General features: G+C 43.7%; 2 protein-coding genes across 4 annotated transcripts in view; one reads left to right on the top strand and one right to left on the bottom strand.

The window, feature by feature from the left end:
• The window catches only part of SGCE (sarcoglycan epsilon), a 52,350-nt gene extending 40,190 nt beyond the window's left edge, over positions 1-12,160 (top strand). For 2 of the 3 annotated variants that reach the window (XM_053259070.1, XM_053259069.1), the window contains 4 exons: positions 759-947; positions 10,827-10,870; positions 11,584-11,618; positions 11,901-12,160. In XM_053259070.1, the coding sequence (XP_053115045.1) occupies positions 759-947; positions 10,827-10,870; positions 11,584-11,618; positions 11,901-11,951 (319 nt within the window). In that variant the 3' untranslated portion in view covers positions 11,952-12,160. The remainder of the gene's footprint in view (positions 1-758; positions 948-10,826; positions 10,871-11,583; positions 11,619-11,900) is intronic. The other variant, XM_053259071.1, reaches the window with a different exon arrangement.
• Positions 12,161-12,798: 638 nt separating this feature from the next.
• Positions 12,799-26,698, bottom strand: part of CASD1 (CAS1 domain containing 1) — a 64,734-nt gene continuing 50,834 nt past the window's right edge. The window contains exons 15-18 of the mRNA XM_053259067.1: positions 22,052-22,192; positions 21,625-21,702; positions 17,512-17,604; positions 12,799-15,791 (exon numbers count right to left, since the gene is read on the bottom strand). Coding sequence (XP_053115042.1) covers positions 15,525-15,791; positions 17,512-17,604; positions 21,625-21,702; positions 22,052-22,192 — 579 coding nt within the window. The 3' untranslated portion in view covers positions 12,799-15,524. The remainder of the gene's footprint in view (positions 15,792-17,511; positions 17,605-21,624; positions 21,703-22,051; positions 22,193-26,698) is intronic.

The raw sequence follows: 26,698 nt of genomic DNA on the forward strand, positions 1-26,698 counted from the left end.
AAAGCTTTACAAACTAAAAGCAACAAAAGACAGTTTTTGCAACTGGATATGTAGAATTTCAGCTACATAAGGGAGTGCTGAAAGACACATGGTGCAGGTATACATGATCACTGGGAAGTCTGATTCCTGGTAACTTCAGATTCCAGAGGAATGTGCTCTCCTGTCGGACATATTGTGTGGACCTGCAAAAGTCTAGTTCCCAAGCCCAACATTTGCTTGACATTTGTCCAACATTCTCCACCCAACTTCAAATGTTGGGTACAAATGGGCAAAGAATGTCAGGCAAATGTTGGGCAGAAGACTTGTGAACCAAACTTTGGCACATTCTCACAACACACCCACTAGACTGCACACTTCCCAGGAACTGGAGGTTCCCGGGAACTGGATGTCTGGTGACCATGCAAACCTACCCATTCTCTAGAGCAGAGGTAGGCTGTGCAATGCCCATAGGCTACAAGGCTTTTCCTGGGCCTACAGCCCTGTCCTTCCAAGAAAAAGTGTGACAAAACCTTAGTTGAACTGGATATCTTCTGAAGGCCTTATATGGCCTGCTTCCTCCCTGAAGAGAAATCATTGGTATTTCTCTTAAAGACATTTAAATGCAATATTTGTTATGTATGAATCTTATCTTTTGCAATGGATGTTGTGGCAATTATCAAATGAACTGAATGTTTCATGTTTTTGTACTATCTATTTTTACGAGATTAGCCATTCTGAGAAATACAAGGAAAAACGATTTGTGTTTTCTTTTAATGTAGCATCCAGCTGGTTCATCACAGTGCGATTCAGAAATCCACCAAAGAACTTCGGGAAATGTCAAAAAACAGAGAGATCGCATGGCCTCTCTCCACACTTCCTGTTTTTCACCCAGTCACTGGTGAGCTTGTGCCACCTGTTCACCCAGACAGCTACGACAATACTAGCATGCCGCTGATGCAAACACAGCAGTAAGTATCAATACAGATGTCTGCAAACGAGATATTTTGGAGTTTCGTTAAGGATCTGCTGCCTTCTTTCAATGTGGAGGTGTTTTTACTGAAGGACAATTTGGATCTTACATTCAAAATAGTAAATCTCTTATACATTTTGGTAATTTATCTTGTAAAACAAACGTGCATTTTTTTAAAAAACACTAAAAAATTCTGGGTATATCACATTAAAAAAACCAATACAGTTGAAAATGAATAAAAAAGGAAGTGAAAAATATATTGGATGCTAGCACAATTTAGTCTAAAAAGAGTGGTCTGCTTCTTAAATGTCACAGTGGCTCCCTAGATAAGGACTTGTAGAATACCCAGACTCTGGCCTGTAGAGTTGACTTTTGGGACAGTCTTGCTTATCTTATCTCTGTGAACAAGCAATAAATGGGAAACCCTAAAGCTTCCTTTTTGCTGAACAAAGGAACCATGTGCACCTTGCTATTTTTTAGCAACAGTTTATACCAACAGTCCATATTAAAGCTTCCAAAACTAACGCTTCCAAATGTGCTTCTCATATTAAAAGGAAGTACTAGTGACTTGCTTCATTCATGCTTCTAGATCTTGTCCAAAGCAGACCTTGGACATCTCTCCCCACTCCATAGGGAGATCCCATATGTTTTTAATGCATGGACAGTTACTTGCCTCATCACAGTGCAAGATGCCTTTTGTGAGGGATGTGGATGTCCATATAGGAAACATGGAAATCATAGATACCTTTTTGTCCAGCTAAACAGCAATTGCTTCTGTTGACTCACCCAACTAATGTTTGGTGTGCCATTTGGCCATGATAGTGTCTGTATGGAATGTTGGGCCTTAGTTGGGTTAAGTATGCACAACCAAGAAGGGGGTATCTGATGAGATTTAGGGCTCTGAGCCATTTTTTGGAGACCTGAACCCCATGGACCACCCTGCTAATGGTGCCCCTGGTTGAGGCAGATATTAAAAATAATAGCCAGCTCTGACTCATGTCAATCACAGGGCATCCTGAAGAAACCTAGTTCCTAGCCACATGGCTATCCATTGCCCCTTCAATCAACTTGCCAAAGTACGGGAGGAGGCTGTCTCTTACAATGAAAGGGAGTAAACGGGGCTCACCATCTTCTGCACCCTTTCTATAGGCCACTTGGGAAGCACCCACCCTGTTGGTACCTAGTGGTGCTTTACTTCCCTTAGGCTAGAATCCCAGAGAGTTGGATTGTGCAAGGCTGGCATCCCAGAGCCAATCACATGATCTTAGTAGGGCAAATTCCTCTCCAGCCATACTCTCCATCCTGGTATGTGTGGGAAGGAGGGATGTGCATGGAACCGGTCGGGGGAGGCTTGAAGGCAGGGTGTATGTGCTGCTTTAAGGGCAGGGGGTGCACTTACCCCTTCCGCCTTTCTTCCCCCGCCTGTGCTCTGTTTTCGGAAAGTCCATTGGGGCAGCAGCGTATCTCCCTGCCTCCCCATTTGCCCCTATTTACCGGAACTAGCTGAAAGGATCTACCACACTGCTGCGCCCAGGTGCAGCAGATACTTCCAGCTAGTTCTGGTAAACAGGGTGGCAGGGAGGTACGCTGCCGCTCCGATGGACTTTCCAAAAATGGAGCACCAGCAGGAGAAGAGTGATGGGAGGGGTAAGTGCACCCTCCCCCACCCTAGGAAACATAGGAAACTGCCATATACTGAGTCAGACCAGTGGTCTATCTAGCTCAGTATTGTCTTCACAGACTGGCAGCGGCTTCTCCAAGGTTGCAGGCAGGAATCTCTCTCAGCCCTATCTTGGAGAAGCCAGGGAGGGAACTTGAAACCTTCTGCTCTTCCCAGAGTGGCTTCATCCCCTGAGGGGAATATCTTGCAGTGCTCACACATCGTCTCCCATTCAGATGCAACCAGGGCAGACCCTGCTTAGCTATGGGGACAAGTCATGCTTGCTACCACAAGACCAGCTCTCCTCTCCTCGCCCTTAAAGCAACATCCCCCCTGCCTTCAAACTGGCAGAACTACCCACCATTCAAACTGGTTCCAGGCACATCCCTAGTGGGAGGCTGCTTCTGCTTCTGACAGACAAGCCTTTTGTGCCAAGTCAACACCTAATAAAAAGTGTGTGTTCTGGAAACTGAAAGCGATACAGGCAAACCTCGCTATTTGCAAACCCCACCTCTGTGGCCAGGTTGACTCCCAGCCATAGCATATGCGGGGGGAAATGGTTTTGAGTGTTAAATTTCCAGAGTTTTGGGGTGGCCGGAAATGACCTCCAAGGTGATTTCCGGCCATTTTAAGGATAGGAGCCATTTTGTGGTTCATTTGTTTAAAAAATCATTCCCCCACCACAAAAAAACCCACAGAAAAATGGCAGTTTTGGATGTTTGGGGGCCATTGTGGGAAGCTCTGGAACCACAAAGCACTTTACATTATATCTGCCCATTTTCATTGTCTCCCCCCCCCGCAATTTTGATCCCTCTGGGAACTTAACCCCCCCCCATCCTACAGAACCCCCCGTGGATAATGGGGGTCACTTGTAGTTTAAAAGGTTTGATATAATTCAGTGAAACCGTATCTTGGTGAGCAGAAACTATCATTCTCCGCCCCAAATATTTCATATAAGACAAAATGTTCCCAACATTTCAGCCCATTCTGTACTTCTTAAGTCATATGTCTATGGTGAGCTCATGGCAGATTAAGATCAGGCTTGGACCAGATCAGATTTGGCATTCAACTATTTCATATAAGGTTTCTTTAGGGGAATTCTGTAGGCAGAAAATACTTCTGTTTTCATGCTCTTAAACTCCCTCTGCTGGCAACTAAGAAATGTTTACTTGCCCGTGTGCCAGACAGAAATAAGTTGTCTAGATGATATTGATGTAAAAAATTTGTTGTAACAAAAGCTACCTATCTCATGTTAAAATCAGAGAGGCCCTGAATGATGAGTTAGTAAAGAAACAATGGGTGTAATTCAGAACCATTAATGGTTCTGAATTAGTAGGAGGCTTGCCACCAAGTTGCACTTTTTCACTGCATTAAAAAAAAGTGAATCCTGACAAAATGCCATTGAAAACAGTGTAGACCAATTAAGTAAGCTGTAACTAGTCAGAAATCACTTTCAATGGATACAATCCAATATGATGTCAGCTGTCTTAGGCTTCAACAAATGACAAAAAGTTATTTTGGCACCTTGTAATATTGTATTGTGGCATATGTTTTCATGGACAAGATCCTACATCAGCAACATTGTTTGGCATCTTCTAAATATATAAAAGGCTTAGGTGGTCCGTGGCAGATGCTGCATGGCAAGCCCCGCCCACACAGTGCTTTACCAATCAGAGGTAACAGAGCAGGAGCACTGTGGTGATTGGGCAGTGGGAATTCCATATGCAGATAGGGACGAGGAACCTGTGATGGTTAAGATCAGTTGGAATGCAACTGGTGGGAAGATTGTAGAGGAGAGAAGAATCTGTCTATATAATTCCCTAAGGCGTAGCCATGGCAAATCCCATGTGTGGCAGCTCTCGCATGAGTTCTGGAGCAGCTGCCGGGAGTTGCAAGAGCTGGCAAGGAGTGAGGGAGACCAAGGAGGAGGAGTGTGGTGGCGCCACCGTCATTGCAAGCTGCCGAGCAGGGGGCGAAAACAGGGCTGCTGGCCTCCTCATGAGGAGGAGAGCTGGCGGGGAGAGGTTGAGGAGAAGGTGCCACCGCCACTGCGAACGGCCAAGCAGCCGACAAAAACAAGCTGCTGGGCTCCTCACAAGGAGGACAAGAGCTGGCAGGGCGAGGGAGGTTGAAGAGGAGGCGGCGGTGCCACTGCGAGCGTCTGAGCAGGCAGTGAAAATGGGGTGCCAGCCTCCTTGTGAGGAGGATGAGAACTGCTGGCGGAAAGGACGGCGAGGGAGACTGGCTGAAGGGATGGGAGGAGAACTGGCTGAGCCCTGAAATGGAGGAGGAGGAAGGGAGAACTAGGGGCGCAGATGCTCTGCGCCTGGGTGTGTGTGTGTGTGTGTGTGTGTGTGTGTGTGTGTGTGTGTGTGTGTGTGAAGGATAGTGTGCAGGGGTCTGCAAAGAGAGGGGTTGTGGGGGAGGAAAGAGCCCTTTCAGGAGAAGGAGGCTGCCACTGTGCGAATTAGATGAGGAAACAAGATGAACAAGATCTGTTAACTCAGGAGGGAAGAGAGAGAAAGAAGGGAGGGAAAAAGAGACAGAGGGGAAGAGCAAGTGGAGGTGAGAGAAAAAGAAGTGAGGGGAAGAGGGGAAGAAGGAAGGGTGAGGGACAGGGCTGGAACTTTCAGCAGTCTGAGGGGAACGAGTGGCCATGGTGGCAGCGAGGAACGGCCTGGTCAACCATCGCTGCTACTCGGAGCTACAGAGGCCATTGGTGGAGGCAGGTGAGGGATAGGCTTGAGCCTATCAGCATCTTAAGGGGAACAAGCAGCCATGGTGGTGGCGGCAGTGAGGAAGGGCCTGGTCAAATACTGCTACTACTCTTGCCGGAAGGAGCAGGAGTGGGTCTTGGGTGAAGAGTTCTCTGGGGTTAAGGAGCTGCAGTTTGGCCAGTTGGCACCAGCAGTGACCAAGATGGGTGAGGGGGATGGAGCAAAGGGATGGAGGAGGAGGAGCAGGAGTGCAGCTCAGGTGAGGGTGGAGAGATCGCTGAGGTGAGGGGAGCTGTAGCAGGGGGTGAGGGGAGCAATCAAGTACTAGTGCGCAGATGCTCTGCGTGGGTTAAGTTAGCACTATTTATTAGTACAGTGGGGGGAACGGTTTAACACTAGAGCTAAATGGCTAAGAAATGCAAGGAGTAACAGAACTGTCACATGTTAATAGTGATCCCCATATTTTTAAAGAACCATTGTTTGCATTGATTAGAAAGGAATGACAGGTTGCCAAAGGGCAGCAAGGTGTGATTTTTAAATATAATGTCATAGTAATAAATTCACAAACGCACATAATGTATTTTAAATATGAGAGTAATTCCAAATGAGCAGGACAAACAGCAGAGGATGCTTTAAAATAAAAAAGAAAATAACTTATTTCAGATATTTATCTGAAATGTTGAATTATGAGAAGACAGCAAAGGAGATTCTATGGACTGTTTCAGATTTCACCGGGAGCCCGCATAGCTTAGGTTTATTTTACAAGCCAGAATTGCTGCCACCGACAATCAGTGAAACTTGGCCTGTTTGCTCGGTTGGTTGGTTAGGGTCCTCTCGCCTCTCCTTCCCTCCCATGAAGTGCTCGGATTCTGTCCCAGCTGGCTTTCCCTTGGCACGCTACTGGAGGTGTTGCCTCCTGAGCTACTCTCTCAGCCGTGGTCTAGTTAGAAACGCAACCTACTCTCTGTTCCCCACCCCTTCCACAGACACAGAGGCTGTTTCCACAAGCAGTCAAGCCCGCGCTTGGCTGCCTGCGAGAACCACCGGGATTTGCACGGATCCTGGTGGTGCTGTGGCGCTAAACCCAGCCCGGCAGCCTGGCTCTTCGCTGAGGTGAACCCCAGCTCTGTGGTTGTGTGTCAGCATGAGCTGTCTGTGTGGGTGCTGACACAGACGAGCGCCTGGGTGAGTCCCCCGTGCGCTGTGCTCAGCGTAGCCAGGAGCCGTGCGGAGAGTCTGTGCTGCTCCTGGCAGCGCAGGTTATGTGGCCGTTTCTGTGATATTTTGCTTCCGGGTACAAATCACAACAGGATGCTACATCTGCATTTATTTGCATGTGCTTGTTGGGCAGCGGTCTTTAACTGTCTTTGCTAAAAAGCCTCTGATTTGGAAAGGGAAGGTGTCCCACAACTTTGCAGGCCAAGACAGGAGAGGCCTTGCGCCAGGTCTGCACAACTTTGGCCCTCCTCTAGATGTTGGCCTACAACTCCCATCATCCCTGACTATTGGCCACTGTGGCTGGGGATGTTGGGAGCGGTAGTCCAAATACAGCTGGAGGGCCACAGCCCTGACCTAAAGGGAAGGTTTTGAGCTGGCATCAGTGAAATATACTTGCAGCTTAGATGTTCCCAACCGCTCAGGGTTCGCTTTTCTGTGCACTGCAGCCCTTGGAGGACGGAGTCAAAGAAACAAACTGGGAAGCTATTCTGACGATCACCAGAAAGTGGGCTAAAGGAGCCTAGCCTGCTTCCTGCTGATTGTCAGAACCACCAGGCTCGCAGGCAAGCCCAGGGGCTCCAAGGTGGCTAGTCTGCCTAATCCCCCCTCCCCTTAAATGAGGTTAACCAAGCAAGCGCTCCGTCAACTCATTTTTCTGCTTGTTTGTCGCTGCAGCACGCGGCACCACACAAATAGACCCCCAGCTGGGAGGCCACAAGCAGCCTCCTGGGCTCGGGGGTCCCCCCATAATGCCCTGTGTGCTCACACGGGGCCTGCTGGGACTTCTGGGGGCCAAGTGGCATGACACTAATCATGTGAAGCGCCTCTATGATTTCACCTGAGGGTGGATTCAGATGTAAAACAGAATTAAGGTTAAGCATAACCTAGGCATGTAAGCCAACTTCAAACCTAGGTTTAGATTTTGGTTAGACAGGCATAAATAAACCAGTTAGTCTGTAGTGTGGGTCCAGATGATGATAAAAGTAAACTAGGTTATTTAAAATAAAGAGGTTATTCACACCATCAAAAACTGTGTTCCACCCGGTCTTGGGAGCTCTGTGTGCTCCCAGTTTTCAGTTGTGTGGAAGCAAGGTAAGAGGAAAACCTCAGTAGAAGTGATTGTGTGGAAGCAAGGTAGGAGGAAAGACTACCCAGGTTTTTCTCCAGCCTTGCTTCCATGCAATCACTTCTACCCAGGATTTCCTCTTACCTTGCTCCCACACAACCAAAAATTGGGACCACACATAGCTCCCAAACCCTGGTGGAACACAGGTTTTGATGGTGTGAATGATCTCAAAGTGTACCTGCCCTATAACAGTATGAGGCAAGTCTCACGATCAGTGAGACTCGCTGGAGGGGGTTCTGTGGGGAGAGCGGGCTTGGCCCACTCTCCCTGCAGATGACCCAGGCTGCAGCCCTGGGCGGCCGGATTGGCTGCCCACACAACTGCCAGCTCTGTCATGGAGCCGGCGGGGGCTGCATGGCACCCAGAAGTTCCAGGATGCCCCATGAGAGTGCTTGGAGCATCCTGGAGAGACCCCCAAGGCTGGGAGGATTGCTTCAGCCTCCCAGCAGGGGTCTCTTCATATGTTGCTGCGGCGGAGAGCATGGCAACACACGATCAAAAAGATGGGGTTGGTGGATTGCTTGCTCCGCTAACCTCGTATAAGGAGAGGGCTAGTTAAGCGGGTTCCCCCCTTTGAGAACACCAAGCTCGCCTACAAGCCCGGTGGTTCTCATGCTTGCCAAAAAGCAGGCTAGGCTCCCTTAGCCCGCTTTTTGGCGATCGTGAGAATCGCTTCTATTATTGACAGCACATTGGTTAAGGTTTCGATTTGACGACGTGTCGGATTATTACTCTGAAACGTATATTTTCCTTTACATTTCTTTTCATGCATAGACCAGCCTTCATTTTCTGCCTGTCATATCAAGTGTGTCCTGTAAAGATGAAAGTTGAGATGAATTATACTCTGTATCACTGGATTCATCTCTGTATCACTGAGATGACTTATACTCTGAGCCTCTTCTCACGACTACGGAGAGGGGCTAGAGGGCAGTCTGAGGGGAAGGTGGGTTAAACTTACCTTCCCTACAAATGACTGAGCTGGTGTTGCTGAGCACACTCCCTGCGTGCCCAGCCAATTCCCTGTGCGCAGAGGCAGCAGGGAGGGTCGGGAACCCCCGGAAATACAACAATGCACCATGGGGATTCCCCCCTCCCCGGGCTCCCTGCAGTGTGGCAACCGTGGCTGCTGTCACACTGTCAAGAAAACGGGGTTAAGCGAGCGCTCACTCCCTTAACCTCATTTTCAAGGGAGGCTACCTCGGCAGTTTTGCCGCCGTGTTGCTGCTGGGAGTGGGCCCGATCCCAGCAGTTCACACGTGTGTGCAAAACCGGGCTGGACGCTCTCAGCCTTGTTTTGCACGTTTGTGTGAATAGCCTCTCTGTATCACTGTTCTCATGAGCAGCCAAGCCTGGGCTTGGGTGCCCATGAGAACCGCCGTGATCTGCACAGATCTGGAACCGCCAGGATCAGTATCCCTGGAACAAACTGAAGTAGCCTTCTGTTGCTCTGGAAATGTACAGTTCATTCATACTTAATAGTAGCAAGTTGTTAAAGACTTATATTTTCATTTCCACTTCTAACCTTAAAATATTAGCAATATAAGGCTCATTAATATCACTTTTATTGTTTTTAATTCCCCCCCCCCTTGTGGATTTTATTTGCACTTCGTAGTGATTGACATTTGCTAAACATAGATTACTGGTAAAACCTCTTAATTTCACAAAACACCCCTGGCCTAAATTCAGGGAAACATTTGCACATCTTTTCTTTTCTTTTTTGTTTAAGTATGTGATGATTTTCAGATTTCCATAAGACATCTATTTTAGGTAAATTATAAGCACTTTGTCTTTTGTTGTCATTCATTCTGGCAAAGCAGAAGCATTGGCTTTTATTAAGCATATGTGCAGTATATGACTAATGATATTTAGTATTTTGTACAGTGCTTTCACTGTCATAGTGCTTCACATTTATTAGCATGTTAAGCTTACATTAACCCTGTAAGGTAAGTATTAGTTTCCCCCTGTTGCAGATGGGGACTGAGGGAGAGTAGCTTCCCCAACGTTATCCAATAAGGTAATGGAGAAGTGAGTCTTGGATGTGGGGTTCACACAACTGCTTTTAAGTATCTACAAAGTACCAATACAAAGTATATACAAAGTAGATAGGTATGAGAGGAACCGAAGGCTGTGGGGAGTATGTACGCCCATCAGCATGACGTTTGAACCTGCCCAGGTCTGGTTCCCGAGGGGATGTATTGGCTTGTATGCAATGCACAAGTGTGGAATGTACTGTTATCTCAATATAAGAGAGATGTAGAAACTGCTAGAGGGCACAGCCGCACCCAGGGAGCTTAGATTGCTAGCAAACTAATAAAAGCTCTGTTTGAAAGTGTGATACTGGTGCCTTGTGTAAATTACCCAGCCAAGGAAACAAACGTGGGTAGAATCCCTGACTTCCACTACCAGTTACACACTTCCAGTTATTATATTGTGATTATTATTACACTTATATCCCGCTCTTCCTCCAAGGAGCCCAGAGCGGTTTACTACATACTTAAGTTTCTCCTCACAACAACCCTGTGAAGTAGGTTAGTTGAGGATTTACTGACTTTTGCATCCACTCGAAACCAGGATTTGAAGTTGGCTCACCAAAACTAATAAAATCTAAGGCAGAAGTGGGTAAAGGGAGCAGGAACTAGACTTGGGCAGGTTCATATGTCACACCCAGTAGGGGTGCATGCTCCTGCAACCACCAGTTCCTCTCATACCAAGTACTCCAAGTACTTACAGGAGGTTGTGTGAACCCACCCTCAACCTGTGGACTTTGTGATTTGTAGCTCATCCACTACACTACAGTAGAGCTTAAATTCAGCATTCAAGGCCCTGTGGGTATCTTCTTGGAGCATTGGCCTATCAGCCACAATGCCAAACTTATGAAAAGCCCTGCCAGGTCCCAACATTTTGTTCTTTCAGATGCTTCCTACCTCTTAGGGCCTATTTCTGGTCACCAGTGGGGTAACACCTGTGTTTCTTCTGCCCTTTTATTTTTTTTTAGTTCTTTGCTGAATTGTAAGTTTAATGAGAGTTTTATTGTTGTGTGTGTTATGATATTTTACTGCTTTGTACTCATTTGTAAGCAGCTCTAATTTTACAAGTGGGATATAAAATTTTAAAATAAAATACATTTGAAAGATGTTTTATTTTTATTATTTATAGGAACTTGCCCCATCAGACTCAGATTCCACAGCAGCAAACAGAAGGTGACTTTTATTTTATTTTTTTAGAAGTCAGAATGTAACTTAGGTACTCACAGACACTGATATTTGTGCTCAGATTCTCCGATACGTATTTTTCTGGGACCAGGTTTTACAGAGAAAGCAGTGGGAAAGCTGGGAAGTGGGTATTATATAGGACACGATATAGAAAACAGAGGGCAGCTGTGGGATCCATCAAAGTAAAAACAGAAATATGTTAGTGAAAGATACACTTCAGCCATCCCAGTGAAGACAATGGCAACATTCCCATTATTGAAGATTGTCCCCCAAGGCACAGATGTCCCAAGCATCTGACTTGTATGTTGCTTTCTAGTGCTACGGAAGGTCTTGTAAGTGGGCAAAGTGCTGCCCAGGATTGTGCTGATGCATTTCCCCAACAAACGTGAAGTTTGTAACTCATGAAAACGAGAACAAACTTGCTTTACTCCTCATTAACATAGTGCACCCGGCTCAATTTCACCTAACAGTATATAATTGTATGTGCAATTGTTTAATGAACTTAAACTTATTTTCATGTGGAGCCACATGGGTGAGATAGCCATAAAGTAAAAATCAAGTAGTAAAAGCCGGGTTACTCAGATAAAGAAGCTTTAACAATTTTACAAGCCAAGGTGGAAATGCGTACCTTGATTTGAACCTATTTTAGGGGGCCATTGTATTCAAAATTATTTTCTTATTACTGCTTTCGGGGATTAAAGGAGAATTTCGTATGACAACATTTCAAAGATTTGAGGCAAGTATTTTTTTTTTTAATTTTTTTTTTTGCTTTCTGATTGTTGAAGTACCAATGAAGAAAACTTTAATATGCCTTTATATGTCAATTTCTAACATGATTCTGTATGGTCACTTATCAAAAAGTATAGATACTCTAAACCTTCTGTGACAAATTCTATCAAGTCCTAGCATAAGGATTCTTATTTAAGGCTGAACTAATTTAGTCCCAGCCTGTAACTGTGTAAAGCCATATCCAATTGATTTCTGATTCTAAAACATTTATTTGAATTGTCATTTCCAGGTAAATGGTATTCCTGAGGAAAGAAAACTTACAGAAGCAATTAATTTGTAGATAAGACAGCCAAGAATCTTTGATTTCCTGCTCAAATGTTGCATGATTTTTCTGAAGTGTGCATGCCCACAGTATTAAATATTCCATTGTCAGATGGTATTTCCAAATTACTAATAAACTGTATCTTTTTGTATTTGACATTTTCAACAATTTGTAAAATGCTAACTTTTATACTTGTTACATTAAAATGATCTTAAAATAAACCATCACTGAGATTATTGGTTCTTTCCTCACAGATCTTAAAACCGATTTTCTTGTGTCAAAGGTAGAGCAAGAGCTGAATCCTCACAAAAAGGCTGCTGTGGCGTTCAGATTTGCTAGGCAGTCAATCACACAACTTTTCCTGCTCTTTTCTTCCTCCAAAAGTACTTTTTGGCTTCCAGAAGTATTGAGGGTTGTGCTGCCCTCAGCGATGTATTCCTGAAAGTCACAAAGAATGTTTGGAGAAAGTGGAGATTAGCTAAAAGTTGCTTTTCCTCTCCCTGCACACATGCTCAGGTATGTGGCAAGACTTCAGCTGAGCTCTGCAGTAGTCTCTCGCGAGGGCACGGCTCTGTCCTTGTAGTTGTGGAAGATGTTGGTCACCGTCACTCTAACCTGGACAGGGCACAAATTAAGTTACTAACTGGAAGAACCTACTTTTTTTTAACCTTGTAAGGAAGGATCAATCCTCAGCTATTCATTTACAATCTTCCACATAACCCTGTGCTTACAACATTTCAGTGTGCATTTCCTCAAGAGTTAGAAATATCTAAAAAGAGACACCTATTCTAAAATACTTTTAGGTTTCAAACAAGCTAAGCACATCAGAGTATGGCTATTAAAAAAACCACACACACAAACTTAATTGATGCTCCTTTCAGTACAAAAATAAGCACCCACAGCACATTTATTTAATGTTTAAATTACTTCATATTTTTCACATAACCTTAAAAGAAAAAATATATTTTTCACATACAGTAATAGCAAACAAGTGCAATATTTCAAACATTAAAAAAAACTTTAACCAAATCTGTACAACAGATAAATAAAATATCTAAAATACTTGGTTTATAAACATAAAAACAAACTCACACCTAAGAAAAGTTCTCTCACCTCTTAAGAACATTATGGATGTCAGTTGTACATGCAGCCCATGACTTACCAACCATTACACAGTGTTTAGAGAAATTAAACAAATAATAAATCAAATGCACCAACTGGTGGCAAAGTATAACTTTCCACACCCTTGGAAACAAACAGGCAACTGAGAAACCTTAGAAATGTAGTTCTTTATACTAGTTAACATACCCAGCAAGACAGTTCAATTTAAACATTAAATGAAATAATCTATTATTCTTTAGTGGAATTCCCTCCCAGTAATTATATTTCAATATATGACAGGACTGTAGAGTTCCCACTGTCAGAAAGTATACATCAAAACACTCTATAAATTAAAACCCATATTGTTTATCATTACATATAATTGCACATATGCATAGAAAACAATACTGTCTATACATCCTTCAAGTGCTAGAACAGTATGCAGCAAAGAAGAGTAGCATGGAAAAGCTGCTGGATTATGCCCAGGGCCATGATCCAAAGAAGCATGTTCACAACTTCCACGTGGCCACTTTGGGGGGGGGGAGTTTTCCCCATGGCAGCCTAAAAATGCTTTTAAAACGCCAGAGACAGGGCACAAGAACTTTTTTGAAGGGAGGAAATACCACTTGTGCATGCACACGATTATCCGGTCCCCATATGTCAATTCCCAAATTGATTTTTGAAACTGCAATTTCTCCCCAACAGGAAGCCTTGAGGCTGCTGTGGGAACAGCTTTTAAAGAGGATGCTCAGCATGACAATTATATGTATACATGCTATTTTAGATCATGGCCCATGTGGGATATACACTTTAATATGCTCTCTAGAATTTGTACTCTTATTACTAGTTCAACTTGCATTCATATTCAGTTCCCATATTTTATGCCAGAATTCTACTTTATCAGGAAAATGAACCAGTGAGTTCCATTTAAGCTGTAGTATTTTAATTTCTATTTCCTTCCATCTTAACTGCTGAATTTTTTCACATCTACAAGGCATTCTTGAGATTGTAACGAGAAAAAATTGACTGAGAATAAAACTAGAAAGTAATCTTAAAAGGCCTAAATAGATAGTCATTTCTACCATTTTAGAATTTAAACATTAAGAATAAGGAACTTTTCTGTACCACCAGGAACCTGCAACTGCTCACTCTATCAAAGATAGAATATTGCTTCTATTCTAGGCTTGTGCAGAATTAAAAACAAAACAAATAACGCTCTGTGTTAAGAGTGTTAACACAGTCTATTTACAGCCCTTTTAAAACAGTGATGACAAGAACATACTAAGGTTGTATATTTTGGCTGCAGGTAATCCCCACCCCCATTTAATGCAAGTTTTGAGAGGACTTGAGTTTTAAGTTTGTGATAAAAACTCCTTCCTAAAAAATGAGAAGCAACCTTTTACAGAAGCCACATAATGTTCATAGGTAGGTGCCTAACTTCTTCACTGAAGAGTTTAATACACAAGTCTCCAGTTCCTATGAAGTTATTTTCACTAAGCAAGCAGAGTTTTTCTGTAGATGCAAGACAGTGCTTCCATGGCAAGAAGCAGAAGAGAGAACTGAAGAATACCAGGGGACTTCTCATTTTTTACTGAACCTTTGACACTAATATTGTAGGATACAAAGACTACGTAAACAAAAATGAAAAAAGCTATTTTAGAAAACAAAAAAATGACTACTCAAATCTTCTGTATGAATATCATTTATGAAGCTGTAGAAAGTTACCTTCAATGAAATGCTATGCTTTGCAGTTTGTAAACATGGGTATTGAGATTATATTCATCATGATGATTCTTCTGCAGTGCTTGAAGCATTGCCTAGATGTAATAGCTATATCCAAAATAGTCATCACTAAAACAAGTTAGTAACTATTTCTATTCAGAAACTCCCCAATTACCAAAAGAAAAATCTGATTACACATCAATGCTAATTCTTAGATAGGCTGGAGGCTTCAAGCCATTTGCTATGGTGCAGTCCACCAACATTAGATGGACTTTTACTCTAAGTAAGCTGTTTGGTGTCAGGAATTTAACTGTCTTTAAGGCTGCAGAGTCAGTTTACTAAGAGCAGTTCCTTAAAACATCCAAAAGCATTAGCTGCAGTATGCTAGTAATTATTAACAAACTGATAATGCCTTAAGGTAAAATGAATGCAACAGTCTCTAAATGCCTGTTGTGCTAACCTTGCTCAATATATACATTATCATTAGAAGATATGTAAACAGAAGTAATGCTCCAGTAGAAAAGATGTATTTTTTTTACATGCAGTTGTACACAGTGCATTTCTGATTCTGTTTCCTTTAGTGACAGGATATGCCATTGCAAAATAGTGATAGTTCCATCTTACACATTTTCAGATGACTTCACTTTGATACCTTTCTTCTACTGCCGGGACACGGATGTTTTGGGGGCAGGGGTTACTGAATTCCCGTTGAGTTTTGGCTCAGAAACAAAGTAAGCCTGAAGTTAAACTTTAAGTATTTCTTAGAAATCAATGGCTTGATTGTTCTTGAACTGATGATAAAAAGAGAAGTCCAGCAAAAAATCCACTTATGCACAGCAACCTTTTCAGCAGATCTGCATTATCTTTTGGAACTGCAATCTGTGCTAGATCATTTGTGATCTGGGAAATTTCATGTGCCACACACACAAATATAAAAGTGCTGACAATAATGTTGAGCATGGGATTTCCTGGAATGAGGACCAAGATCCCTTTGGTATCTGCTACCAGCCAAATATGGTACTGGCAGATGAAGAGCTGAAAAGAGAAGAAGAATAGTTAGAAAGCTGTACCAATAACAACATTAAGCTTTAACCCATAACTAGATATGGGTTCCCTCCTGCTAACCAAGCAATGAGGCACATTTTTAATGGTGATTCTCTTTATTAAGCAGGGGGAGAGCAACCGGCCCTATCCATCCTCAGCACAGCATCCCTCCAGTGGCTGTTGCTGGTGTCTATCTTATGTTTCTTTTTCAGATTGAGCCTTTGAGGACAGGGGGGCATTTTATTTATTTGCTTCATTTTTATGTAAACCGCTTTGGGAAACCTTTGTTGAAAAACGGTATATAAATATTTGTTGTATTTGTATTCCTTATCAGAATATATTATAAGAAAACCCATAGTAGTTTGGTAAGTGCTGTAGCATTATTTACCATGGGCTGGGTCAGACCATATTGTATGAGCTGGGGCTTGCAGATGAAATTCTTCAGCTGCATTGTCCAAAGTGACTCCATGCTGTCACAGGGGGATCCATCTGCTCCATGGGTGCAAGTATGCAAACTCCTTATAGCGGATATAGCCTCACCAAGAGCAATTTTTCTTGCAGAAGCTGTCCTATTGCTCTCCAAAATTTTACAGTAGTGCCCTCAATGTGCAAATGTTTTCAGGTCAAGTGCAGAAGAAAATGTGGTCTTCCACACATTTCCACACTGATAATGCCTTAAGGTAAGTTTGCTTTCAAAGAGCTTGCACCTTTTATATTATCCAATGGACACTATCCAGAATCATACTCAGCAACACTATGCAACAGAAGGACAATCAATCAAAGCTTAGCACCTATTTACAACAGCTATATAGAATTTTCAGTGTTTGAAGTGCTTCACATACAGCAGCCCTACAAAACAGATCAGTAGTATTAGCCTCATGCAATACTACTACACGGCTTTGTATCTCCCCCACCCTCACCAATTGCTTTTGTCAAGGGAAAGAGCTAAGTTTTCTCCTTTCCCTATGTATGGACAACTTATACACAATGAGAGAAGACTCCAAATTCTGACATCACTTATTTTGCCTAAGACCCCTGCTGCGGTCACAGTGCTCTGATGTAATAATACAAAAACAGAGCAAATGTCCCTTTTATTCATACATGAGAACCAAAATTCATTTCTCAGACCAATTCTTAAAAAGCTGTATTTCAATTTGTCTTGTCATTTTGTCCCCTGCTAACTGGGCAAAGAGGCACCTTTTTAAAATAGTGATTATCTTTATTTAGCAGGGGAGAGCAACTGGCCCTATCCATCAGCAGTGGCTGATGCCTATCTTATGTTGTTTTTTTTAAAGATTTTGAGCCCTTTGGGGACAGGGAGCCATCTATAAGTGGTGCAGTGGGGAAATCCTTGATTAACAAGCAGAAGGTTGCTGTTTCAAATCCCCATTGATACTATATCAGGCAGCAGCATTATAGGAAGATGCTGAAAGGAATCACCTCAGACTGTACGGGAGGCAGTAATGGTAAACCCTTCCTGTATTCTACCAAAGAAAACCACAGGACTCTGTGGGCGCCAGGAGCTGAAATCGACTAGATGGCACACTTTACCTTTAAACTGCTTTGGGGGCTTTTGTTGAAAAGCAGTATATAAATATTTGGCATATTGTCACACCTTAGTCAAAATGTTCAAGATGGCACAGAGAACAGCCGATCACACACTGTGCATATATTCCTTAAAATCAGAATGCTACTACTGCAAGCTACTTACCTCAAGAGAGATTTTGCCAAACCAGGCAAAAAATGAACTGTATACAGACCGAGCATAGCCAGGGATATTCCGGATAAGGATGAAAGCTAAGATCTGAAAGACAAAACCCATCTCAGTGTAAAGAAATACCTTTAATAAATCTATTCAATTTATTCCATACATTTTTCTAAATACATTTTGGGGAAAAAACAGTAGGTTATGGATTTGTATTGTTCAGAATCCTGGGTTCTGCAACAGTTTATCAGGAGTCCTGTAACAGGATCATCATCATGGCAGAAAACAAGTTCCTTGTCTGGGTCGGTATCACTTTAAGGTCCAACACTGGGAAGATTACAACCATGTCTTTAAAAGCCTGAGAGCTGCCCATTTACTGAAAGATTATTAGATAATGAGAAGCTGCAACTGCACACTGGGCATGAATGACCAACATACATAATAGCAAGTTCCAGAACTCTCTTTGTCACACTACAGTACTGCAGTCTAGCATGACTATGAAATTGAACACAGGGTGGTTTATGTGTAGAAAAAGGTCACTACTGAGGCTGCTTTGATTACGAGATTCTCTTTCTCAAACTAAAAGAACAAAGTCAAAGCAGCTGTGGGAAAGCACCTTAAAACAGTCTTTACCCCCACTGGGCAAGGAGGGTGCCAGTTAATGCTCCCAAGTCAGAGTGTTCCAGAAGGCACGGCCCTCTCCTGTGCAGCCGTCAGAGGGACCTTGGATTGAGATGGCACAGACCAAGTGGCGCTCTGAATAATCTCATCAGACAAGCAGATTCAGAAGAAAGAAGGTGGTCCTACAAGTACCCCAGACACAAGTTATTTAGGTAAGATATTCCCCCAGGCCTGCTCAACTTAGGCCCCACAGCTGTTTTTGGACTACAACTCTCATAATCCCCAGCCCCAGTGGCCAATAGCCAGGGATTATGGGACTAGTAGGCCAACATCTGCAGGAGGGCCAAAGTTGAGCAGCCCTGGGAATGGGGCTGCTCTGAGAAGAGCATCTACACGCTTGTATGCAGAAGGTTCCAAGTTCCCTCCCTAGCATCTCTAGATAAGGCTGAGAGAGATTCCTGCCTGCAACCTTGGAGAAGCCACTGTCAGACTGTGTAGGGAGCCAGCGTGGTGTAGTGGCTAGAGTGCTGAACTAGGACCGGGGAGACCCGAGTTCAAATCCCCATTCAGCCATGAAACTAGCTGGGTGACTCTGGGCCAGTCACTTCTCTCTCAGCCTAACCTACTTCACAGGGTTGTTGTGAGGAGAAACACAAGTATGTAGTACACCGCTCTGGGCTCCTTGGAGGAAGAACGGGATATAAATGTAATAATAATAATAATAATAATAATAGACAATTGTGCAGGTCTGACTTGGTAAAAGGCAACTTCCTATGTTCCTAGCCAGCAGTTAGAAGTGCCCAGAAACCATATTAACCAATGAAGTTGAAAGAGCACAGATGCTACATATTCAGAGATGTGCACCAATCAGGACTCTTGTGGCTGTATTTTGGAGCAGCTGAAATTTCCAGAGGATCTTTAAGGGCAGACTTGCATACAACATGTTGCAGCAGTCCAATAAAAATGTTTTTAAAAGTATGGATAACTATAGTCAGGTCTGACTGAGACAAATATGGATGCAGCTGGTGCACCAGGCACAGCTGGGCAAGAGTCCCCTGGGCCATGGCAGACATCTAAATGTCAAGATGCAACCCTGGGTCTAGCAGAGGAGGAGAACCCCTGAATGAAGCGAGGGGAAAACTGAGCTCCTCACTTTGCCAACCTGGGGGCTCCGGAGGGCCCCCTTTTCTAGAAGCCGCGTACCCAAAGCATCGACAGTCCAGTGGTGGCCCCGGTATGATATGCAAAATGGACTCTGTTTTAATCTATCCTCATCCCTCTTTACCCTCTGCTTTTTAAAATTTCTCCCATCTTGTTTCTGGGTAGTTGGGCTGTGAGCTGGCTAATCATCATCATCATCATCATCAGCTTTTTATTATACACTTTTCTGTGTTTCTTCTAAAGAAATTCATAAAGGAATTTGGTGTGTATTTCTTGCATTTCTCTCCAGAATAGCCAACATAAATAAGAACCCAAGTGAGGCTGTGGCAGACTCCTAGTACTTATGCAGAGCATGTGCAGACTGCCCTAGAGACCGGGAGCACAACAGAGAGAGAGAGAGCTACCACTGAGACCAAAAGAGTTGGCCACAGAGATGGCACTGAGAGACAGCTGAAGTTGAAAGAAGAAGAGGTAAAGGCAAAAGATACACAGAGATGGCTAGGGAAGATCCACTTCAGCATGACGCTTAACAATGCAGGGTTGGAGAAAGGTTGTTACTGATAAAGAAGCAACCACTGGATAGTAATGCCAAACTGTTGCAGACTGGGAGGAAATGGTTACTGTGTCTCATTGTGGAGCAAAAGAGGCTTCAGATGAAAGAGCAGTTACAGGTAAAAAGCTAGAGAACCTGAGGCTGGAGATGCTGCGGGCTGAATGAATGACCCCAGCCAGTTAAAACCTGTCTTGCAGTCCCTGGATCTGGAAAAAGAAAATCTGAAAAAGGGCCATCAAGGGAACACACTGAAGCCTAACTTTGGAAAAGAGCATGTAGTGGTAACATTAAGAGAGGTACCCTTTGAAATGAATTTGGACTAGTTAGCTGTATCAACAACCCCATTGAGGAGAATGCCAGTGTGAAGAAATTAGTTAGAATGGATACAATTAAAAACTGGGAAGTATCAAAGACCAAGAAGTAGGTAAAAGAAATTGTGGGACTTGCAAATTGTTATAAAAGAACTTTTCCACATTTGGAAACCATGGAAGCACCTCTTACAGAGTTACCAAACATTTTCAAAACAAGGTGAACTTGACACCATATGGTCGGAAAAGCTTTTGAAGATCTTAAAGTAGCTCTGTGTGCAGTTCCTATTCCTAAGGCATCAGATTAGCAAAGGAAATCTTCTATAACAACAGATACCTCCACGATGGGTATTGAGGCTGCATTGTTTAAAGATTGCAATGGACTTGAACATCTTTTTGTGTATATAAGTAATTACTTTTGTTACGAATATGAATTGTATTGTTGTGTATTGTAGTAGAACATGTTCCAGATAAACAGAATGTTGTGGCAGATGCCCTATCAAGAAAGGTAATGTAAGTAAGGAGAAAAATGTTGTGTATTGTTGTGTTCAATGTAAAGTTATTTGGGTTTTGTAAAAGGGTGTATGCAAAGTTTTTAAAAGTTAAGCAAGAGAACCATCTTTTGCTTATACACATCACCCAGGTGTGAATGATGGTGCTAAGCAAGGATGAGAGGGGGGACATATGATGAAATGACATGATGCATGGAACAGTACAATCAAGAGAGGCAATTAGAGTCAGAGATGAGAGTTAGTAGTGCAGAGAGGAGGAGTGGATTTTGGGTCTGGTGCGAAGCAGTCTCAAAGGGAGATGCTCTAAGACTCAAGAGTTTAAGAGAGTCTGCAATAACAACCGGGGATAGGACAGTCTAAAACAGTGTTTCTCAACTGCCAGTCCATGGACTGGTGCCAGTCCGTGAGGAGTTGAGTGCCAGTCCAAGCGGAATTAATTAAACCCCTCCTCAAAACCAGCATAATGTTAATGTCTATGTTACCAGCATAAGAAACCCTAAGCGTGACAGAGGCTTTATAACAAACAAATGGTGGCAGCGGAGATATAGGTGAAGTGAACAAGCCAAGGCAACCATAAAGGTGAAAAACATCTGGGAATAAACTTCACTCACAAACACACACACACACCAGAGTCAGACCCAAATGCCACACATTGGCCCTAGAAAACCCTGATATCACTGCACATTGTTTAATTCTGTCATGCTATTTGTGAAGGCCAGTTTAGTCAGCTGTTTCCTAAGCTTTATGTCCTCTTTATTTTATTTTTATTATTATTTATTTATTCAATTTTTATACCGCCCTTCCAAAGTGGCTCAGAGCGGTTTACAATTCAAACAAAACCATGAAAACCAATAACAGTTAAAACAGAAATATAAACAATATAAAACATTCAACATAATTATTTAACATAATTGTGGTGAAAGCCCAAATATTTTATCACCGGAAAGGAATGGAACATAATTACCTGCACAACAGAAACAGAAGGATGCATTTCATTGCACTCAGTTTTGTTTTTACAGCTGCTTGCCCAGATAGAGTATGTCTAAAACATATAAACAAAGATTTAAGCATACATCAAACAAGACAATTATTTTTGAAAGTTACAGATGAAGCCAGTCTATTAAGTGGAGAGTAGCAGAAATGTTGGTTTTGCAGTTTATACGTAAGGATGTTTTTCTTTTGTACTGAAACGCCCTTGAAAATTTCTTTCCGTTTCCCCAGGCATGCTATTTTCTCAATGTAGCCAGCAAAAGTTGTTGAATTGAACATTAGCAGGCCAGCAGCTGCCTTGCTAAATGCCAAGGGTTTAGGATTTATTTTCATCTAATCTCTACCCAGATAACTGCTAAGAAGCTAAGATGTTACTTGAACCAGCCACCTGGGAAACTTACCAAAAAAGAAACTACTGAAATAAATAACAAAACATTTGAAACTTTGCTGGGGAAGATAGGCTCTCCCTTTCCTTCTGAGAGGACCTGTCTTTTCTGAAATGTTAGATAAATAAAAGCAAACATCATCCCATGAAAAACGACCTGCAAGAGAAAGGAAGAACTTATCAGTTGCAGGCTTCAACAAACTTCAGATAAATTTAACAGCACTTAAGGCACCAATCCATGTGCACATATGCCTATAATAGCTGCATTTTAAAAACCAAATTCCACTTTCACAACAGGAAAGGTATAGAAACTATTCCCACGACCGGGAGAAACTGGGCTAAGGGAGCCCAGCCCGGTTCTTCCTGGCCATGTGCTGCAATGGGAGCCGCACAGCTCCCGGCAGCAAACCTCCCTAAGTGCCCCTTCCTTTAAACAAGGTTAGCGGAATGTGTGCTCCGCTAACCCCATTTTTTAGATCGTGAGTTGCCATGACGCGGCTCTGCACCACGGTGATTCACACCCCGCTGGGAGACTGCAACAAGCTTCCTGGCACAGGGTCTCCCCAGGATGCCTCACACACTTGCGCGGGGCATACTGGGACTTCTGGGGGCCAAGCGCCCCCAAAGCCCCACTGCCCCTACCGGCTCCATGACGTTGCTGGTAATTGTGTGGGCAGCCAATCCAGCTGCCCAGGGCTAACCGCCCAATTGTTTGTGGAACCCTCGTAGGCTCTCCACACTGTGTGTGTGCAGAGCCTCATAGGAGCAGTATCAGAGGGGGCTGTGAAGGCCATTTTGACCAACCCCCAGATTAGTGCAGGAAAACAAATGGCTGTCCAGCCTCTGCTTAAAGACCGCCAGCAAGAGCACCCTCCCAGAGGAAACTTAGATCTAGTCCTCCTTCCTGGGGCAGCAGAGAACAAGCCTTTGCCTCCTTCTATGTGACAGCCCTTCAAGTATTTGAGAAGTGCAATCATGTTCCCCTCTCTGTCTTTTCTTCTCCAGGCTGAACATACTTAGTTCCTTCAATCTTTCCCCGTGGGGCTTCTTTTCCAGACCCTCTTTGTTGTCCTCCTAACCTCATTTGTCTACATCTTTCTTACAGTATGGAGCCCAAAACTAGACACAGTGCTCCAGGGGAAGTGTGACAAAGGAACTATTACTTTTGCGATTTGGAAATAATGATTTTATGAAGGCAGCTAAAAACTGCATTAGCCACCCTGCAGCTGCACCCTACTGCTGACTGATGTTCAGCTTGTGACAGACGGCAGCCCTGAGATCCTTTTCACATGCGCTGACAAGTTAGGTATCCCCCATCTTGCACCTGTGCATTTGATTTCTTTCTTCTTTTTTTGCGCTGAAGGGCAGAACTGAGCATTTAATTTGGTTAAATTTCATTTTGTTATGTTTCAGCCCAGTTAATAGTCATTTTGAATTTTATTCTTCTCTTTTAAGGCGTTCACTATGCCTCTCTATTTTGTATCATCCGTTAATCTGATGAGCATTCCCTCCATCCCCTCATCTAAGTGAGAGGTAACTGAGGTCAGACACATAATAAGCAAAGTGCATATTACATTAGTCTAGTTGTGCATGTTCATACTATACTGAGCAATTAATAAAGACCCATGTAGATGTCACAGCTGCTGCATCCCAGACTAAAGCAGCATGGGTGCTCCTGAAATCCTCAGGGACATATTTTCAAGGGATAAATCCTTGAAAATCCTCAGGGACATATTTTCAATTGGCAAAATAATCATCCTCCCCCCAGAAGAAGAATACAGCAGCTACACGCACACTGCGTTAAGTCAGAATGTCAGCCAACGTCTTTACAGTAATAAGAACAGGTTGCATACCTGTAATGAAGTTTCTTTGATGGTCTTCTGTGCATTCACACATATGGGATTTGCACCTGCACAGAGACCAGCCCTGGAATCTTCAAAGCCTGAGTAGAGAGATTTTTGGTGGTATCCCTGTCCCCTTCGTATCCATATTGAGGCTGTCCCACTCAATCCCTTCACTTGGAGCCCCTACCGCAGATCACCAAAAGAAGAATTGGAAAAAGGCTGCAGCAGGCAGAAAGGGAGGGTTGTATGAATGCACAGAAGACCACTTGAAGAAACATCGTTACAGGTCCCCCTGCTAAAAATCGTTACCCCTGCTTACTGAGCAAAGAGACACCTTCTAAAAAGTGGTGCCTCATATTTAGCAGGGGGAGAGCAACTGGCCCTATCCAGCCCCATCACAGCATCCCTCCAGTGACTGTTGCTGGTATTTGCCTTATGTTTCTTTTAGATTGTGAGCCCTTTGGGGACAGGGGACCATTTTATTTATGTATTTTTCTTTGCAAACTGCTTTGTGAACTTTGGTTGAAGATCAGTATATAAATAGTCGTAATAGTCGTAGTAGTAGGTAAGCAATCTGTTCTTCTTCGTCATGGTCTCTGTGCATCACACATATGGGAGATAGCAAGAGTCTTGCCTTAGGATGAGGACGGAGGCAGCCTTGGTTGGCTGTGACTGTGGTGTGGAGGACTATGGTGCTGAAAGAAGCATCATTTCTTGCCCTCAGATCCAATACTTAGTGCCCGATAAAGGTAGTGACTTGAGACCAGCTCTTCAGATCATGTCAAGAGGGATGCTAGTGAGGAAAGGTGCGGAGGTTGCTACAGATCAGAGTGTGCATTGGAACGGGTAGGGGTCACTTGAACAGTTGGTAGCATAGCTTAATGGTGGAGCATACCCAGGCAGATAGTCTCTGGAGAAGAAACTTGAAGACGATTGTGCAGTCCTCCATAGCAGGCAAAGAGGACATCTGACTTTCTAAAGTCCCTTATCTTGTGGACATAAAAAGCCAATGCCCTGCGAACATCCAGGTCATGCAATTTCTGCTCTTCAGAGGCTTGTGGGTTTGGAAAGAGCACTGGCAGTAAGATTTTATGGAAAAGGTGGAACTGTGAAATTACTTTAGGTAAGAGGGCTACCTCTAGTATCCTTATGGAAGATCAAAAGGGGTGGTTCCACCCCAAGTGCTCTAAGTCCACTTACTCAGCAGGCCAAAGTGACACTACTAGGAACAGCACTTTAAAAGGTGAGCAAGAGAAGTCAAATGTCACCATGGGTTTGAAAGGCTTGATGGTTTGCACAGCCAAGACTAGATATAGGCCCCAGGTGGGCGATAGCTTAGGAACTGGTGGAAACAAATGATCCAACCGTTTGAAAAACCTTTTAGCACCAGGAAACTTGAAGAAGGAAGCAGTAACATCATCATCATCACCACATTTATATCCCGCTCTTCCTCCAAGGAGCCCAGAGTGGTGTACTACTTACTTGAGTTTCTCTTTCACAACAACCCTGTGAAGTAGGTTAGGCTGAGAGAGAAGTGACTGGCCCAGAGTCACCCAGCTAGTTTCATGGCTGAATGGGGATTTGAACTCGGGTCTCCCTGGTCCTAGTCCAGCACTCTAACCACTACCCCACGCTGGCTCTCCATGATGCAACATGATGGCCACAAGGTGCACTTTCAGGGAGGCAATTGACAAGCCCCATTGTTTCAGTTCAAGCAGGTAAGTAAGAATTTTATTCACCAAGGAGTTCAGAGGGTCAATGTGATGGTTTGGGGTGTAGGATATAAACTGTTTCCACTTCACCCTGTATGCGCAATGCATAGAGGGTTTAAATGCACTGTGGAGAACAGTGTGGACAGGAATTGTGGGTCACATGGGGTCAGATGCCAAGCAGTTAGGGAGAGTATCAAGAGATTTGGGTGAATGATGTCGGACCCTGGTAGCATCAGCAGGCCTGGTCAACAAGATAGCCTAAAGAGAGTATTTGGTGCCATTGACAGAAGGGTGGTAGATCATGGCTGGCACAGCCACCATGATATAGATCAGGATGCAGTGTGGGTAGTTTATTCAGATCTTTTGACAGGTCTGAGAGATCAAAGGAAATGGTGGAAATGTGTAAAGGTATTCTCCCGACCAGCCTGAGAGCAGGGCATCCCTTTTGGAGTCTGGGCCTACACCCACACAGCTGAAGAAGCATTCGCAGTGGCGGTTTTGAGCATCCACAAATGCATCAATGGCTGGTGTGCCCCATCTCCAGAAAAGATTGTGGACCACTTCTGGATGCAACTGCCATTAGTGTGAAGGATATTTTTGTCTGCTAAGGGAATCCGCAATGTTTTTTTCCTACCCAGGTATGTGGATGGGCCCTCAGGAAGATGTCATGGGCAATGCACCAATCCCCGAGATCCAGAGTCAGATGGAGGAGCGTTCTGGATCTCGTTCTGCGATGCTTGTTGATGGAGGCAGCTGTATTGTATTGCTGGTGAAGACAATAGAAGTATTGTCGGTGAAGACCTTTTTACATGTATGTTCTTTAATTTCTGGAGAGCAAGAAAGATGGCCAAAAACTCTAGGTAGTTTATGTGGCGGGTTCTGTCGGAGTCTGACCACATGCCTACGACAGTGTTTCTTCTGCAGTAAGCACTCCATCCTGTGCCCGATGCATCTGTAGTTAGGGTGGCAACTGGTGGGGGAAGTGTGAAAAGGCATCTGGCAGTGCGATGATCTTGGATTGTCCACCACAATGCCGCTTTGGCAAATGCAGACAGGATTGTAAGTCTTTTGATTGTCTGTCCCTGGTCAGAGAGAAGGCCCTCAGAA

The sequence above is a fragment of the Hemicordylus capensis genome, chromosome 6 (assembly GCF_027244095.1).
Source record: "Hemicordylus capensis ecotype Gifberg chromosome 6, rHemCap1.1.pri, whole genome shotgun sequence".
Lineage (NCBI taxonomy): Eukaryota > Metazoa > Chordata > Lepidosauria > Squamata > Cordylidae > Hemicordylus > Hemicordylus capensis.